Consider the following 15,366-nt stretch of genomic DNA (forward strand, 5'->3'; position numbering starts at 1 on the left):
GTGGACGTCTACTCTTCCTCCATGATCTTTCTCTCAAATGGTTAATGACATATTCAATGACATATTTTCTATGTTCAATGACATATTTCATGCCATATTTTCTTCACTTTTCATGTCTATATAAAGGCCTTGTAATAGATAAGAAAATACACACAATTTAAGAAGAAAATCTCTTCCTTTCTCTCTATCTCTATTTCTTGTTCATGTTTTACCAAATTGTCTTTATTTCTTGTTCATGTTTCACTAAATTGCTTTTATTTCATAATAAAATTAGAATCTTTACATTTTTGCGTTTGGACATAGATTTGGTTGAAACTTGGAAAAAATGAGTTTTTGAAGATGAGATGAAAAATAGTTTTTGAAAGTTAAAATTGTATTTGGACATGCATTTTACTTGAAAAGAATTTGAAGTTTTGTGAGTAAAAAACTTCAAAAACTAATCTAAAGCTGTTTTTGGGATTTGAAGATTTTGGTTTTAGAATTTGCAAAAAATGGTTAAAATCTATAAACAAATATATATTTGAAAACTAAATTTGAAAAAAAAAAACTGCCAAATTTTATGGTCAAACGGGAGCTTACTTCATTTTATTTTCTTTAGCATGATAATGATATTAGCTGAGTTTAAATGAAGAAGTAAAGATTTATACAACCGATATCAATTTGTTTAAGACTCAAGCATTGTTGTTGTTGTCGTCATTAAAATCTTCGCACATAGCACCAAAAAGAGGTTCAGTGTTGTTGACAAAGAAAAGCCCCATATGACTGAGGATCGTCTTCATTCTCTGAAGAAGAAAGATATCCTATCTGATGAAGAAGAAAGGATCAAAGGAAATGAAAGACAGAGAGCAGAGTGTTTTCGGAGTTAACAAAGTTTCATTATCTATGCCCGATATTTTGTTTATTAGTAGTGTCACACACGTGGCTCAATCTCAGCCTTAGAAGTATAATAATGGGCCTCTTCTCTCAGCCATTAGATATGAGGAAAGGCAACTGTATGTTGGATTTATTCTAGAAAGATCCAAGTATGTACTTGGCACATGTGTGCACATAGTAGGGAATAAATCTGTTATACAGTTACATTACAGTGGATAGGAATAGTACAAGTGTAAATAGGATTTTATTTTACACTTTTCTTTTGTATCAATTACTTGTATATATACAGTCTTGAATGATGAATACAATCGGTGGAAAATTCTCACATTTCACAGTCTCTTTCTTTCATGGTATCAGAGCAACAATAGCTCGATCCATTTACAATCAACTATCAATCATTTTCTCTGTTCTTTACTTTTTATTTCACCTTCAGCCATGACAGGAACTGAACCTTCACCCACCCTTTCTCTAGCTGGTTCGATCAGTAGTAGAGTCACAACAGACACAAACCATCCTTATTTTCTGCACTCATCTGATGCACCAGGAATGACTCTGGTGAACTCACCATTTGATGGAAGAGGATATCCAGGTTGGAGAAGGTCTGTTTTGATTGCTCTGTCAGCCAAGAACAAGATTGGCTTCATCAATGGAGTTTGTGTTGAGCCAGATCTGGGATCTAAGGAACATCCCCAATGGAGCAGAACAAATGACATGGTCACTTCTTAGTTGCTAAACTCCCTTTCCAAAGAGATAGGAGATAGTGTGATTTACTCAAAAACTGCACAAAGCCTTTGGAACAGCCTTGAACATAGGTTTGGGCAATCAAATGGGGCCAAACTCTATCATCTGCAAAAGGAAATTGCAAAATCAGTGCAGGGAAATAGCAGTATAGCAGGATATTTCACACACTCAAAAGGTTGTGGGATGAACTGGACTCTCTCAACTCTCACCTAGGGTGTACCTGCAACTGCACATGTCAAGGGAAGACAAAGATGGCAAAGTTCTTGGAAGATCAGAGAATTATTCAATTTCTCATGGGTCTCAATGATTCATATGCTCAGGCAAGGGGACACATTCTGATGATGAACCCACTTCCTAGCATAGATCATGCCTATTCAATACTCTCACAGGATGAAGGACAGAGGGAGATATACCTCAGCCCTCATTATCCAACAGATGGAGCAACATTCATGGCAAATACACAGAACAAGATCCCACAAAGAAACAACAATCAGAAAGGATAGAATCCACCACAAAAGTATGGTAATCAACAGCAGAAATTCAAGGGAAGAAAGACCAAATTCAACCCTAATGTGAGTTGTACTCACTGTATGAGGACGGGGCATACTAGATCAGATTGTTATAGGTTGATAGGATTCCCTGAAGATTTTCAGTTCACCAAATCAGGCAACTACCAAGGAGTAGTCAAAGGAAATGCTGTGATGGGAAATCAGGAAGGAGCATAAATGGAAGTCACTCCAAATGAAGCAACCGGGAACAATCAGACTCAATTCTTTAGCAAAGAGCAGGTTTCAGAACTAGTGAATCTGATAAAACAGGTGCAAATTGGAGGAACAGGAAATACAGGAACAGAAATTAATGCAAATGCAGTGGCTGGTACTATACTTAAGTATTCTGGCACTTGTCTTGCTGCTTTTAACACTAAGACTTGGATAATTGATTTTGGAGATTTAGAACACATGTGTTTTGATTAAAATTCTTTCCTTAGTTTGACACCTCTTCCTATTCCTTTACACATTAGTTTGCCTAATTCTTTTCAGTTACATGTCACACATATTGGAAGTGTTTCTATTCAGCCTGATATGACACTTAACAGAGTTCTTTATGTTCCCTCTTTCAGATATAACTTACTGTCTGTTCATAAGCTATGTGTCCAGTTCAGTTGTTCTTTGAATCTCACTTCTAGTGCATGTCTGATGCAGGTCCCTTTAATGAGGAGGGGACAAGTTTTTGGTGAAGTGAGGGATGGTCTGTACCTGCTCTAGCCAGCTAGTATAGAGTCTAGTTTTCTACCTAATCAAAAAGTAGTTTCAATTCCAAAAGGAAGCAATTCCACCCTAGTTTCTAGTCCTGTTTCTCTTTCAAAAGCTGTGTATGCTAATACTATTTCAGATGTAAAGGATTGGCATGTAAGGCTTGGGCATTTGCCCTTTCAAGTAATGAAGAAATTCAATTTCATTCATTTTCTCTCAGATTTTGATTATGTGTGCAATGTCTGTCCTCAAGCTAGACAAACTAGGATTCCTTTTCCAATCAGTCAAATCAAACTTTTGGTGTTTTTTATTTAATTCATATTGACACTTGGGGTCCTTTCAAGAACACAACATATAATGGATTCAAGTATTTTTTAACCATTGTGGATGATTACAGTAGGGGAACTTGGACTTTCCTGTTAAGTTCAAAAAGCAATGCATTTTCAGCATTAAAATCTTTTCTAAGCTTGGTGGAAAGACAGTTCAACAAGAAAGTGAAAAAGAGTAGATCAGATAATGCACTAGAATTAGGGACAGGTACACAAGAATCCAGTTTTCTACTTGAACAAGGAATCCTGCATGAGACTTCTTGGGTTGCTACACCCCAACAAAATGGGGTGGTTGAAAGGAAACATAGACATCTTCTTGAGGTTGCAAGAGCTTTGATGTTCCAGTCTAATGTTCCTCTACAATACTGGGGTGAGTGAATTTTAACCTCTACTTATTTGATCAATAGGTTTCCCTCCAGAGTTTTAAAAGGAAAAATACCTTATGAGGTTTTGTTTGGTAAGCCTCCCACTTATGAGAACCTAAAATCTTTTGGGTGTTTATGTTATGTGTCCACCTTGAGTCACAATAGAGGAAAGTTTGCTCCCAGGGCAACCAGTTGTGTTTTCTTGGGATATACTTCTCATCAAAAAGGGTATAAGGTGTTGGACCTATCAAACAAAAGAATGTTTGTCTCTAGAGATGTTAAATTCCATGAAACTCATTTCCCTTTTCTTACTTCTACTATGCCTTCTGTTCTGCCCTATTTTCCTTCTAACCCTTTCATACCTGATACTTCTCCACAAGTTCTTGCACCACCTATCATAACTCCAAATTTATCTTCTTCAAGTCCCTCTTTCACTCCTGACAGTTATCCTTCCTCACCAGTTGTCCAACCAGCTGAACACAATTCAGCTTTTCCACCTCACCTAACTCCTCCAACTCCTTCACATAACTCTTCACCAATCTCCACTTATCCCTATACTTCCTTACCTAAACCAGTTGTTTTAATTCCTACTCCACCTCCAGCAATTAGAAAATCTGACAGGGTCAGTAAACAACCAGCCTACTTACAGGACTATGTCTGCAATTCCATCATTCTTTCAGACCTGACCTCTACCTGTTTCACTCACCCTGCCCAGCCTAATGTTTTCTCTTTGGGAGCATTATCCCTCACTAATAAAAAACTCTACCATTCCTTGTCCACTATCTCAGAACCTAACAGCTTTGCTTAAGCTTCCAGTCACCCAGGGTGGAAATAGGTTATGGACGCAGAGATTGTTGCACTTGAATTGAACCACACTTGGGATGTGGTAGATTTGCCACATAGGAAAAGGGATCTACCTTGTAAATGGGTATACAAGGTAAAACATAATTCTGATGGGACTATAGAGAGGTTGAAGGCAAGACTTGTAGTTAGGGGAGACATACAAAGAGAAGGGATAGATTATTCTGAGACTTTCTCCCCTGTAGTTAAAATGACCACTATTCGATGTCTATTAACAGTAGCTGTCAAGAAGGGATGGAAGGTCTCACAACTTGATGTCAATAATGCATTTCTACATGGAGAACTACAGGATGGGGTATATATGAAGTTTCCTGCAGGTGTTTCCCCTCCTAAACCTGGCCAAGTTTGTCTTCTAAGAAAATCACTCTATGGTTTGAAGCAGGCATCTCGCCAATGGTATGCTAAACTTGCAGGGGCTCTAAGTTACAAGGGTTATTCTAGTTCATTAAATGATTACTCTTTATTCTACAAACAGACAGGTGCCCTATCATCTATTATTGTTGTCTATGTAGATGATATACTATTAACAGGAGACGATGTCACAGAAATCACACAGATTACTGACTTCCTGAGCACAGAGTTCAGAATCAAACATCTAGGGGACATTCATTATTTTCTGGTCATGGAAATTCTAAGGGGAAAACATGGTTTTATCATTAGCCAAAGACAATTTACCTTGGATTTGTTGAAAGAGTTTGATTGCACAGGGGCAGCTGTGTCTTCTCCACTTGATCCTTATGCAAAGCTTCATGCTGACCTTGGGCCTCCTATGGACAATCCAACCATTTTTCGCCACCTTGTTGGTAAGTTGAATTACCTCACAAACACTAGGCCGGATCTCTAATTTGCTGTATTATGCCTTAGTCAGTATATGTAGCATCCTACTTTCCCACATTTCTCAGCAGCTCTACGGGTCTTGAGGTATCTACATTCAGATCCTTCGCATGCGATTTTTCTATCCGCAAATCCCTCTTTTGATTTGATAGACTTTTGCGATGCCGACTGGGCATCATGCAGAGATTCTCGTAGATCTGTGAGTGGGTTCTTTATCACCCTTGGTGGAGCTCCAATTTCTTGGAAAAACAAGAAGCAGGTGTCTGTGTCTCTTTCCTCCGCCGAAGCAGAATACCGTTCCATGCGCCGAGTCACAGTTGAGATAACCTAGTTTGTTCGTCTCCTTGCCGATCTCTCTACATCGGTGACTCTCCCAGTACCCATTCACTCTGATAGTCAAGCGGCTATCCATATCGCCAAAAATCCCGTTTTCCATGAGCGGACCAAGCATGTGGAGTTAGATTGTCACTTCGTCTGTCAACAATTCCTTTTGGGATCATCACTTTATCTTTTGTTCCATCGGCACAACAACTCGCCGATCTATTTACCAAACCCTTATCTGGGGCTTCTCATCGGACTATAATGAACAAGTTGGGGGTACTCTCTACCCTCCAACATGAGGGGGGATGTTGACATAGAAAAGCCCCATATGACTGAGGATCTTCTTCATTCTCTGAAGAAGAAAGATATCATATCTGATGAAGAAGAAAGGATCAAAGGAAATGAAAGACAAAGAGCAGAGTGTTTTCGGAGTTAACAAAGTTTCATTATCTATGTCCGATATTTTGTTTATTAGTAGTGTCACACACGTGGCTCAATCTCAGCCTTAGAAGTGAAATAATGGGCCTCTTCTCTCATCCATTAGATATGAGGAAAGGCAACTGTATGTTGGATTTATTCTAGAAAGATCCAAGTATGTGCTTGGCACATGTGTGCACATAGTAGGGAATAAATCTGTTATACAGTTACAGTACAGTGGATAGGAATAGTACAAGTGTAAATAGGATTTTATTTTGCACTTTTCTTTTGTAGCAATTACTTGTATATATACAGTCTTGAATGATGAATACAATCGGTGGAAAATTCTCACATTTCACAGTCTCTTTCTTTCAAGTGTTGATGTTAATTTTGTGATAATTCAGTATTTCAGTGCATCCATTTGAACTTACATGATTTCTTCAAATTCTTCAGCATCTATTGCCCCTCACGACTATGCAATGAAACTGGATTATGGGGAGGGATCTTTACATAAATAGACAGTTGGATTCCTTGTTTGTTTATTCTAGTCAGTATACACAGATTATATAGTTATTATATGATTATACACGTATTAAATATGAATTATATTTGTCGATTATTTTTAGTTTAAATGGTTGGGTGAACGGCTATTTAAGTTAATTGCGCGCTTATAGACCATCCCAATTTTGTAACTGGCCCAATCCTTCAAAATTGGGCTGGTTATATGCGGATGGAGTAGAAATGGCATGGGGTAGCCACTATTTAAGGTGGTATTTATTTTTATCCAACAATTCTAATGTTGAACAAAAATAGCCACTCTATTAAAAATAATTTGAAAGACATTTGTACTCTTTCTTCCATTGTTTTTCTTCTCAAACCCTCGCTTCTCTCCCTCAAGTTCGATACCTATTATTGATCTCTCCAATTGTGATCTTTCATCATAGAGTGATTTCAACTAATTCTTCCTCTTTAAATTTTGCCAAGTGATATAAATAACTACCAGTGTCGCTAAAACTGTTGGTAGTTGGGCTTTCTTTCACAAAATGCTTGTGAATGAAAATCAACAGAATGGGTGGCTTTCAAGATTACAAGCACCGATGATCTTTGATGATGAAATTTGATATACAATATACATGAGTCCCAAGGGGAAAACTGCAGATAGATGAGTCTCTTTTTACACGAGGCTTAGACTAATAAGCTCAAAAGTGTCAGGATCGAGTTCCAAGTTCATAAGTTAAAGACACTTGGTCCTGAACTTAGACTAACAAGCTCAAAAGTTAAGGACAATAGGTCTTGAACTTACAGTTACAAGTTCAAAAGTTAAGGACAATAGGTCCTGAAGTCCTGAACTTAGACTAACAAGCTCGAAAGTTAAGGACAATAGGTCTTGAGCTTACAGTTACAAGTTCAAAAGTTAAGGACAATAGGTCCCTGAGGTCATGAACTTAGACTAACAAGCTCAAAAGTTAAGGACAATAGGTCATGAACTTAGGCTAAGAAACCCAAAAGTTAAGGACAATAGGTCCTGAGCTTAGACTAACAAGCTCAAAAGTTAAGGACATATAATCCTGAAGTTAAGGATATATAGTCCTGAAGTCCTGAACTTAGAGTTACAAGTTCAAAAGTTAAGGACATGTGGTCTTGAAGTCCTGAACTTAGAGTTCCAAGTTCAAAAGTTAAGAACATGTAGTCCTGAAGTTAAGTTCAAAAGTTAAGGACATGAGCAGAAGGGTATTTTCGTCCGGATAGTTAAAGTTTATTAAAGCAGTAGTTAAAGACTAAAGATATTTTAAACAATGACTTAAAAATAAATACATATGTTATTAGTTACTAACCGTGCACATCCCGCGAATGGAAGAGGATCGATATCATAAGCATATCTTTCAAAACGTGAGTGTTCCCTTTTTCTATATTGAATACAAAATTCGAAAACGGTGGTCTTTGGTAAAACTCTTTTGTGCTTGTTTCTGTTTATAGTCCTAGCAATATGAGTTGCCTTTCTGTATTTAGTTTTCTACTTATGGATGACATTCGACTACTCAATCTTATTTTATTTATTATCATTATTCACTTTGCACCTTAATTGGTATCCCCTCCGTACCGGCTTCTGTGGAGATATTTCCTTTTTTCTTAGCTAAAAAATATGGCGACTTTTTAAATTTAAAAATAATTTAATTTGATTTTATCTTTTATGATAAGCTTTTATAATCACATAAATATTATAAAATATTTAAAACTATAAGTTTCCAAAGTCTAACCCAAATATTATGTCATATTTGAGACCACAAAATTTCAAAAAGTTTATTTCTTTCCCAAACTCCCTGCTTAAACTTTGTCTCATGAATGGGAGCATTAAGTTCAAACCTCTTTCTCCTAGGTTACTCAAATACTAGTCTCCTAGATTGATCTGTGTGATGTTTAATTCAATTTGACTCATATAAACTTTGATCACTTTTTTTTCCAGTGCCAAGTATATTTATTTAAATTAAATTTGTTGACAAACTAAAAATAAAGTACATTTAGGGCATCAATCCAATTTCATTAAACATAAGACAGGAAACAATACCCACTTTACAAAAAATGTATATAAAGAAAAAAAATTATCACATTTTATTTTCGAAGATAGAAGGTTTCATCGTTAGTTAGTTTGTTGCAATGTGTTAATAGGTGGATGGATAATGGCAGCAAATCAAATACTAGTAATTTATTCCATGAATTAAGGCTTGGTTCAATGATCAATCATTTATCTATTAAATAATTAATAGTCAAATATTTAGTTGTATATAAGATAAAAGCTAGGACAGGTTGTCGATTTTATTTTCCAATATTATATTGCAGTATAGTAATTGCAGCTACAGACCCATTTCACATGGTTACCTTTCATCGGATCAATAAAATAATCTTGTTCTAGATAACATTAGTAAATACTAAATACACACAATAATTTAAAGTTGGGTAGATATTTACGCATCTCATATTTTCACCAAAATAATGAATATAAGGTGTGCATAATTAAATATTAAAACGGAAAAGGTCCAAATACCCCCTTGAACTTTACGACAAGGTCTACAAATAACCCTCGTTAGAAGTTTGGCCCATTACCCACCTTGTCATTACACTCTTGGCTCGGATACCCCCTTAATTTTAAACGGCTGCCACAGTGGATAAGTTATTCGCTCATAATTTACATGTGGAATTTTAATTTACACCCAAACATTTTAATTCACACCCAACCAGATTTAATTAGCCAATCCTTAGCCGTTACCCGACCCGTATAACTTAATCCCTTTCTTAAAAACACCCGAACTTAACCCTTTTCTTTAATTTAACTACAACTTTTGATGAACCCTAATTACAAATTTCAATAAAGATTTGATTTTTAGGCCTTCTGTTTTGTTCTTGTTTTGATTAGATCCCGATGCAGAGGCTATTGCTTTTTCACCTAAAACTCTATCGGTGACGAACAGATTTGTTTGTGAAATTTGCAGTAAAGGGTTTCAAAGGGACCAGAATTTGCAGCTTCATAGAAGGGGTCATAATTTGCCATGGAAGCTAAGGCAGAGATCAGGGCAAGAGGTGAAGAAGAGGGTAACGGGTAACGGGTGAAGCTTTATATTAACTTCTATGAATTGAGCCCTAGAATTATGGTGATGAAGGAAATGTCGGTGAGAGGAACAAAATTACAGAGATGAAATCTGAGAAAATGAGCTCTATCGCTCTGAACTTGGAAGCTACAGTATATATATACAATACAACTGTCTCTAACTAGCTAATTGGCCTAACCATAGTTAACTTGTGACCAATCTACACTAACTCTAGTTAAGGTTTAACTCTAGCCTATTTAACTTCAATTAACCTCATTCTCAACACTTCCCCTCAAGCTGGTAGGTGTGAAAATATTGAGCACTCCCAACTTGAACAATAAGTATTCATGATGTGATCTCAAGTGCTTTGGTTAGAATGTCTGCCTGCTGATCCTTAGAATTCACATGCTGCGTCTTGATCAATCCTTGCTGTATTTTTTCTCTTATAAAGTGACAATCTATTTCTATGTGCTTAGTTCTTTCATGATATACTGGGTTGGCTGCAATTTGCAGTGCTGCTTTGCTATCACAGAATAGGTTGATAGGCAATTTCATCTCTGTTCCAAGTTCCTTGAATAACCTTGCCAACCAAACTAGTTCAGCAGCTGTCAACGCCATGCTTCTATACTCTGCTTCAGCTGAGCTTCTAGAGATTATGTTCTGCTTCTTTGACTTCCATGATATGAGTGAATTTCTATGCTTAATGAGAAATCCAGTCACTGATCTCCTTGTGTTGGGACATGATGCCTAGTCTGCATCACAATAAGCTGTTAGCACATTGCTTCTTTCACTACTCATCAAAATGCCCAATCCTTTTTGATATATCTCACTATCCTTAGTGCAGCTTCCCAATGACTTCTTTTAGGTTGTTGCATGAACTGGCTCAATGTTTGGACTGCAAATGCTATATCTAATCTGGTCAGAGTTAGATAGAGCAATTTACCAATGAGTCTCTGATATTTTCCCTTGTCTTCTAAGCGGTCATCACCTTCAGCTCCTGTAATCTCATCCAACCTTTTATTAGTAAGTTTTTTATTGTACTCCAGCGAAGTGTAGGATGGCTTGGATGCACTCAATCCCAAATCTCTAATGAGTTCCAATGCATATTTTCGTTGATTCATTAAGATTCCTTTCCTCGATCTACTAAACTCAATTCCAAGAAAGTACATTAACTCTCCAAGATCTTTTATCTTGAAGGCTGCATGCATGTTCTTCTTAGTTTCTTCTATGATCTTCAGGTTGTTTCCAGTGATCAACATATCGTCAACATACACTAGAATAATCACAATATTGTTTCCCTGCTTCTGTGTGAACAAAGAGTAGTCTAGACTGCTTTGTGTAAATCCTTGTGCTTGCAGGGCTTCTGTTAATTTTACATTCCATTGTCGACTTGCTTGTTTCAATCCATAAAGGAATTTGACAAGCCTACAGACTGTATTCTCCCCCTGGCTTGCAAAACCCTCTGGCAATTGCATGTAAACCTCATCTGGTAGGTCACCTTAAAGAAAGGCATTGTATACATCCATCTGATGTACATGTCATCCTTCTGTTGCAGCAATCGAAAGTACAGATCTCATAGTCACAATCTTCACAACTGGAGAGAATGTTTCATTGTAATCAATACCCTCTTGTTGATTGTAGCCTTTAGCGACAAGCCTTGCCTTATATCTTTTTATGGAGCCATCTACTTTGTGCTTGATTTTGAACACCCATTTACATCCAATAGGCAGCTTCCTTGGTGGTAGAGTGACCAGCCGCCATGTTCTGTTATCTTCTAAGGCCTGTATTTCAGCTCTCATAGCTTCCACCCAAAGTGGATCCTTGCAAGCCTCCTGAAAGTTTCTAGGTTCCACAGCAGAGGTGAAAGCAGCTATAAACTGTTGGTAATGGAGTTGTACATTAGCATAATTGAGTGAATGATGCATAGGATAAGGTAATGCATGATCATAGTTGACATTGGTTGTCACATAATCTGTCATCCAATTAGGAGTCTTTTTGTCCCTAGTTGATCTTCTCAAAGGTTCTGACACAGCATGAGGAGACAGGATTGAACTATCTGGACTCACATAATGTTGTGAATCAAGCTCAGGACCCATATCAAGCAGGGATTCATTGGCAATGACTTGTATGGAATCACTTGCAGCTTCTGTTGGAAATACTACATCATTATGTCCTGTAGGAATGTCTTCTATGTCAGGATTATAAGGTGCCCCATCTGGAGTGTGAGAAGAAGCTAAGTCATCTGGAGAAAATAATGGACACTGACTATCTTTCTGGTGTTTAAAAGGAAACACATTTTCCCTAAACTTACATTTTTGTTCAAAAAGAAAACATGATTAGTTAAATCAAACAAAATATAGCCTTTGTTGACTTCTGAATATCCCATCATAACTGATGCAATAGCTCTGGCTTCAAACTTATCATGAACATTTGGTCTCTTTGCAAAACAGAGGTATCCAAGTATTCTTAAATGATCCAAACTAGGCCTTTTGTGATGAAACAACTCATAAGGTGTCCGTCCTTGCAGTGCTACAGAAGGCATTCTGTTAATCAAGTACACAGCTGCTAACACACAATGACCCCAATATTTCAAAGGAATTCCTCCTTGAAACATTATAGCTCTCCCCACTTCTAGAATGTGTCTGTGTTTTCTCTCTACTACTCCATTTTGTTGAGGAGTATAAACACAAGACCTTTGATGTATAATTCCCAAAGATTGAAACAATTGAGAACAGTCTGAATTCACAAATTCTGTGCCATTATCAGATCTTATTACTTTGACATTCTTACCAAATTGAGTATGAACCATTCTAAGAAAATTCTTTAGTGCCACAATAACATCACTCTTGTGTTTCAGCAAATATAACCAGGTCATTCTAGAATGATCATCAACAACTGTCAAGAAGATTTTATTTCCATTAAAAGTTTGTTCATGGTAAAGCCCCCATACATTAATATGCAACAGATTAAAGGATTCAGTAGTTCTACTATTACTGATGTTGAAAGGCAACCTGGTATGTCTTGCTAGAGGACACATCATGCATTTATCAACTACAATTTTACATTCTTCCTGGGACAAGCACAATAGCTGCTTTATTGTCTTGACTGAGGCATGGCCTAGTCTTTTATGCCAAAGCTCAATGTCTACCTTTTCTTTTACTGCATTCATCACTTTAGTTCTAATGTCATCCTCTCAGCAGGTGTTTGTGAGAGCCAGTAGAGTCCATCTCTTTCTCTACCAATCCCCTGGACCTTTACACTGTAAAGGTCCTGGAATATACAAAAATGTGGAAAGAAGCATACTGAGAAACATAAAGCTTTTGTGACTTTAGATATGGACAGCAGGTTGTAGTTAAACTCTGGTATATATAAGACATTATCTAAAATTTCTTTGTCGAGTATTCTACAAGTACCAATATGTGATATGTTTGTTTTTCCTCCGTTAGGTAAGTGTACCTTTCTCTTATCAGAATTTTCTACTTCAAGTTTGTTATCTAGCATAGTCACATCAGAAACCATATGATTTGTAGCTCCGGAGTCAATTATCCATTCCTTTTTATTTGAGTTTACCAGAAATGCTTTGATTTTACCTGCCATATTAGCTGAAGTCTCACCCACACTGTCCTTGCTCAGTAACTTGAGAATCTGATTATATTGTTGTGGTGTGAAATATGGACCTCGAACAGTATCATCAGGGGAACACTTATCAGCTTTATTGATATTCCCTACTCTTGTGTCCTGCCTTTTATGATCTTCAATTGTAACATTGTGAGCCGCAACATTGGCTCCAATTTTCTTCTTAACCTTGAAGTCTGTGGGGTAACCTATCAGTTTATAACATCCTTCACGAGTGTGACCTTTCATTTTGCAATAGTCACAGTATAGATTGAAATTTCTCCTTGGCATTTGCCCTGGTCCTCCCTTCATAGTCATCAAAGCTGTCAGTTTTCCTCCTTCGTTTGTGCACAAATTGTTTGTCATACTACGTTGACTTTCTCTTTCCATTAACATGGAATAAGCTTTGTTGATTGTAGGTACTGGAACAATCATGAGCAGCTGACTCCTTGCTTGTTCATACGATTCATTCAGTCCCATAAGAAACTGTAAGAGTTTCAACATTTCCATGAAGAAAACAAACTCTCTAGATTTAGCACAATCACATCCTAGAACAGGTGCTAAGCTATCAAATTCAACCCACAACAGACGCAATTTTGAAAAATAAGCTGATACAGAGCTGGTTCCCTGTCTGATTGTAGCGATTTCCTTATGGATCTGGAATATCCTTGAACAATCGATTTTATCAAATCGCTCCTTCAGGTCTAGACAAACTGCCGAGGCACTTGAAGAATACATAATTCCACTGTATAATTCCTTTGACACGCAATTCATAATCCATGAAAGGACAATTGCGTTGCATCTCTCCCACAAATCAACCAAATTTGAACTGTAATTCTCCTTTTTGCATGTACCGTCAATAAACCCTAGTTTATTTCTTCCTAGGATCGCAATTCTCATTGCACGGCTCCATATGGAGTAATTTTCTGGTCCGATCAATTGGAGAGAAATTAGTACAGTACCTGAAGTATCTGTGGCATGCAAGTACAGCGGGTGGTTGTGGCTTAACTTTTCCTGCACTGTGTTTTCAATCGTTGCATTCGCCATTGATGAGCTTAATGAAGAAGATGATACAGGATCGAGTTACGAAGATCTAGCTAGCGAACGCTATGCTCTTATACCATATTAACTTCTATGAATTGAGGCCTAGAATTATGGTGATGAAGGAAATGTCGGTGAGAGGAACAAAATTACAGAAATGAAATCTGAGAAAATGAGCTCTATCGCTCTCAACTTGGAAGCTACAGTATATATATACAATACAACTGTCTCTAACTAACTAATTGGTCTAACCATAATTAACTTGTGACCAATCTACACTAACTCTATTTAAGGTTTAACTCTAGCATATTTAACTTCAAGTAACCTCATTCTCAACACTTTACGATATGAGTGAAGAAAACCCCAATAAGAGCCGACTCCAAATATTGACTGCACACTTTACTACTCATCAAAAGAAGCCTGCTGAATGGCTTCCGAGAAAGAAGCTGCTCTTCTCGTCGTTCCTTTAGATTCTCCTACCATGTATTCAACTTTTGTGTAAATAGTTGAGTTTTTTAATTGATTTTTGTTTTTCCAGATTTGACAAGATCATTAAAAAGGAAATTCCAGCAAACATTGTTATATTTAGCTATTATTTAGGTATTTGGTGGAATAGTGAGGTATATGCAAGTTAGAGCGGATGCCACTTGTTAGTAGGGAAAAAGATAATTTTGAAAATTCGGGTCGGGTAATGGGTAGTGGGTTGGCTAATTAAATTTGGTTGGGTGTGAATTAAAATGTTTGGGTGTAAATTAAAATTTCACATGTTAAATTATGAGTGGATAACTTATCTACTGTGGCAGCTATTTAAAATTAAGGGGGTATCCGAGCCAAGAGTGTCACGACAAGGTGGATAATGGGTCAAACTTCTAACGAGGGTTATTTGTAGACTTTATCATAAAGTTCAGGGGGGTATTTGGACCTTTTCTGATATTAAAATGAGAATACATATCACTTAACCATAGAAAAATATGAATATAAAATACATCATATCTTGTGTTCATTGGATCGTGTGAGGATCACTATATATTGGATTGGTATTCTTTTTTTTTTTCCTTTCCCCTCTCTTATTACGCATTATGGTCACTGACCATAACAGAGAGAAGAAGAATACCGCTAGCAAGCAATGCAC

At 37.0% G+C, this 15,366-nt stretch overlaps 2 protein-coding genes across 2 annotated transcripts; one reads left to right on the top strand and one right to left on the bottom strand.

Annotated features, from left to right (window-relative positions):
- The first annotated feature begins 2,339 nt into the window (after window positions 1-2,339).
- Window positions 2,340-4,369, top strand: LOC138883161 (uncharacterized). Its single transcript, XM_070163824.1, has 5 exons — window positions 2,340-2,575; window positions 2,735-2,862; window positions 3,007-3,107; window positions 3,212-3,566; window positions 3,789-4,369. The coding sequence occupies exons 1-5, from the start codon at window positions 2,340-2,342 to the stop codon at window positions 4,367-4,369; spliced, it is 1,401 nt and encodes a 466-aa protein (XP_070019925.1).
- Window positions 4,370-12,746: 8,377 nt separating this feature from the next.
- On the bottom strand, window positions 12,747-14,240 carry LOC138883174 (uncharacterized). Its single transcript, XM_070163838.1, has 2 exons — window positions 13,035-14,240; window positions 12,747-12,848 (listed from the first exon to the last, which is right to left on the bottom strand). Exons 1-2 carry the CDS (start codon window positions 14,238-14,240, stop codon window positions 12,747-12,749), a joined length of 1,308 nt encoding a protein of 435 aa, XP_070019939.1.
- Between the last annotated feature and the right edge of the window lie 1,126 nt (window positions 14,241-15,366).

This window comes from Nicotiana sylvestris, chromosome 2, assembly GCF_000393655.2.
Source record: "Nicotiana sylvestris chromosome 2, ASM39365v2, whole genome shotgun sequence".
In the NCBI taxonomy this organism is placed as follows: Eukaryota; Viridiplantae; Streptophyta; class Magnoliopsida; order Solanales; family Solanaceae; genus Nicotiana; species Nicotiana sylvestris.

Bases quoted from the DNA above. Each gene is read 5' to 3' on its own strand.
- LOC138883161 (XM_070163824.1), top strand. From the start codon at position 2,340: ATGGAAGTCACTCCAAATGAAGCAACCGGGAACAATCAGACTCAATTC. The intron at 2,863-3,006 runs GTCTGTACCTGC...ATACTATTTCAG, and splicing joins TTTTGGTGAAGTGAGGGATG to ATGTAAAGGATTGGCATGTA. The intron at 3,108-3,211 runs GTCTGTCCTCAA...GGTCCTTTCAAG, and splicing joins ATTTTGATTATGTGTGCAAT to AACACAACATATAATGGATT.
- LOC138883174 (XM_070163838.1), bottom strand. From the start codon at position 14,240: ATGGCGAATGCAACGATTGAAAACACAGTGCAGGAAAAGTTAAGCCAC. The intron at 12,849-13,034 runs GTACACTTACCT...TGTATATTCCAG, and splicing joins AAAATTCTGATAAGAGAAAG to GACCTTTACAGTGTAAAGGT.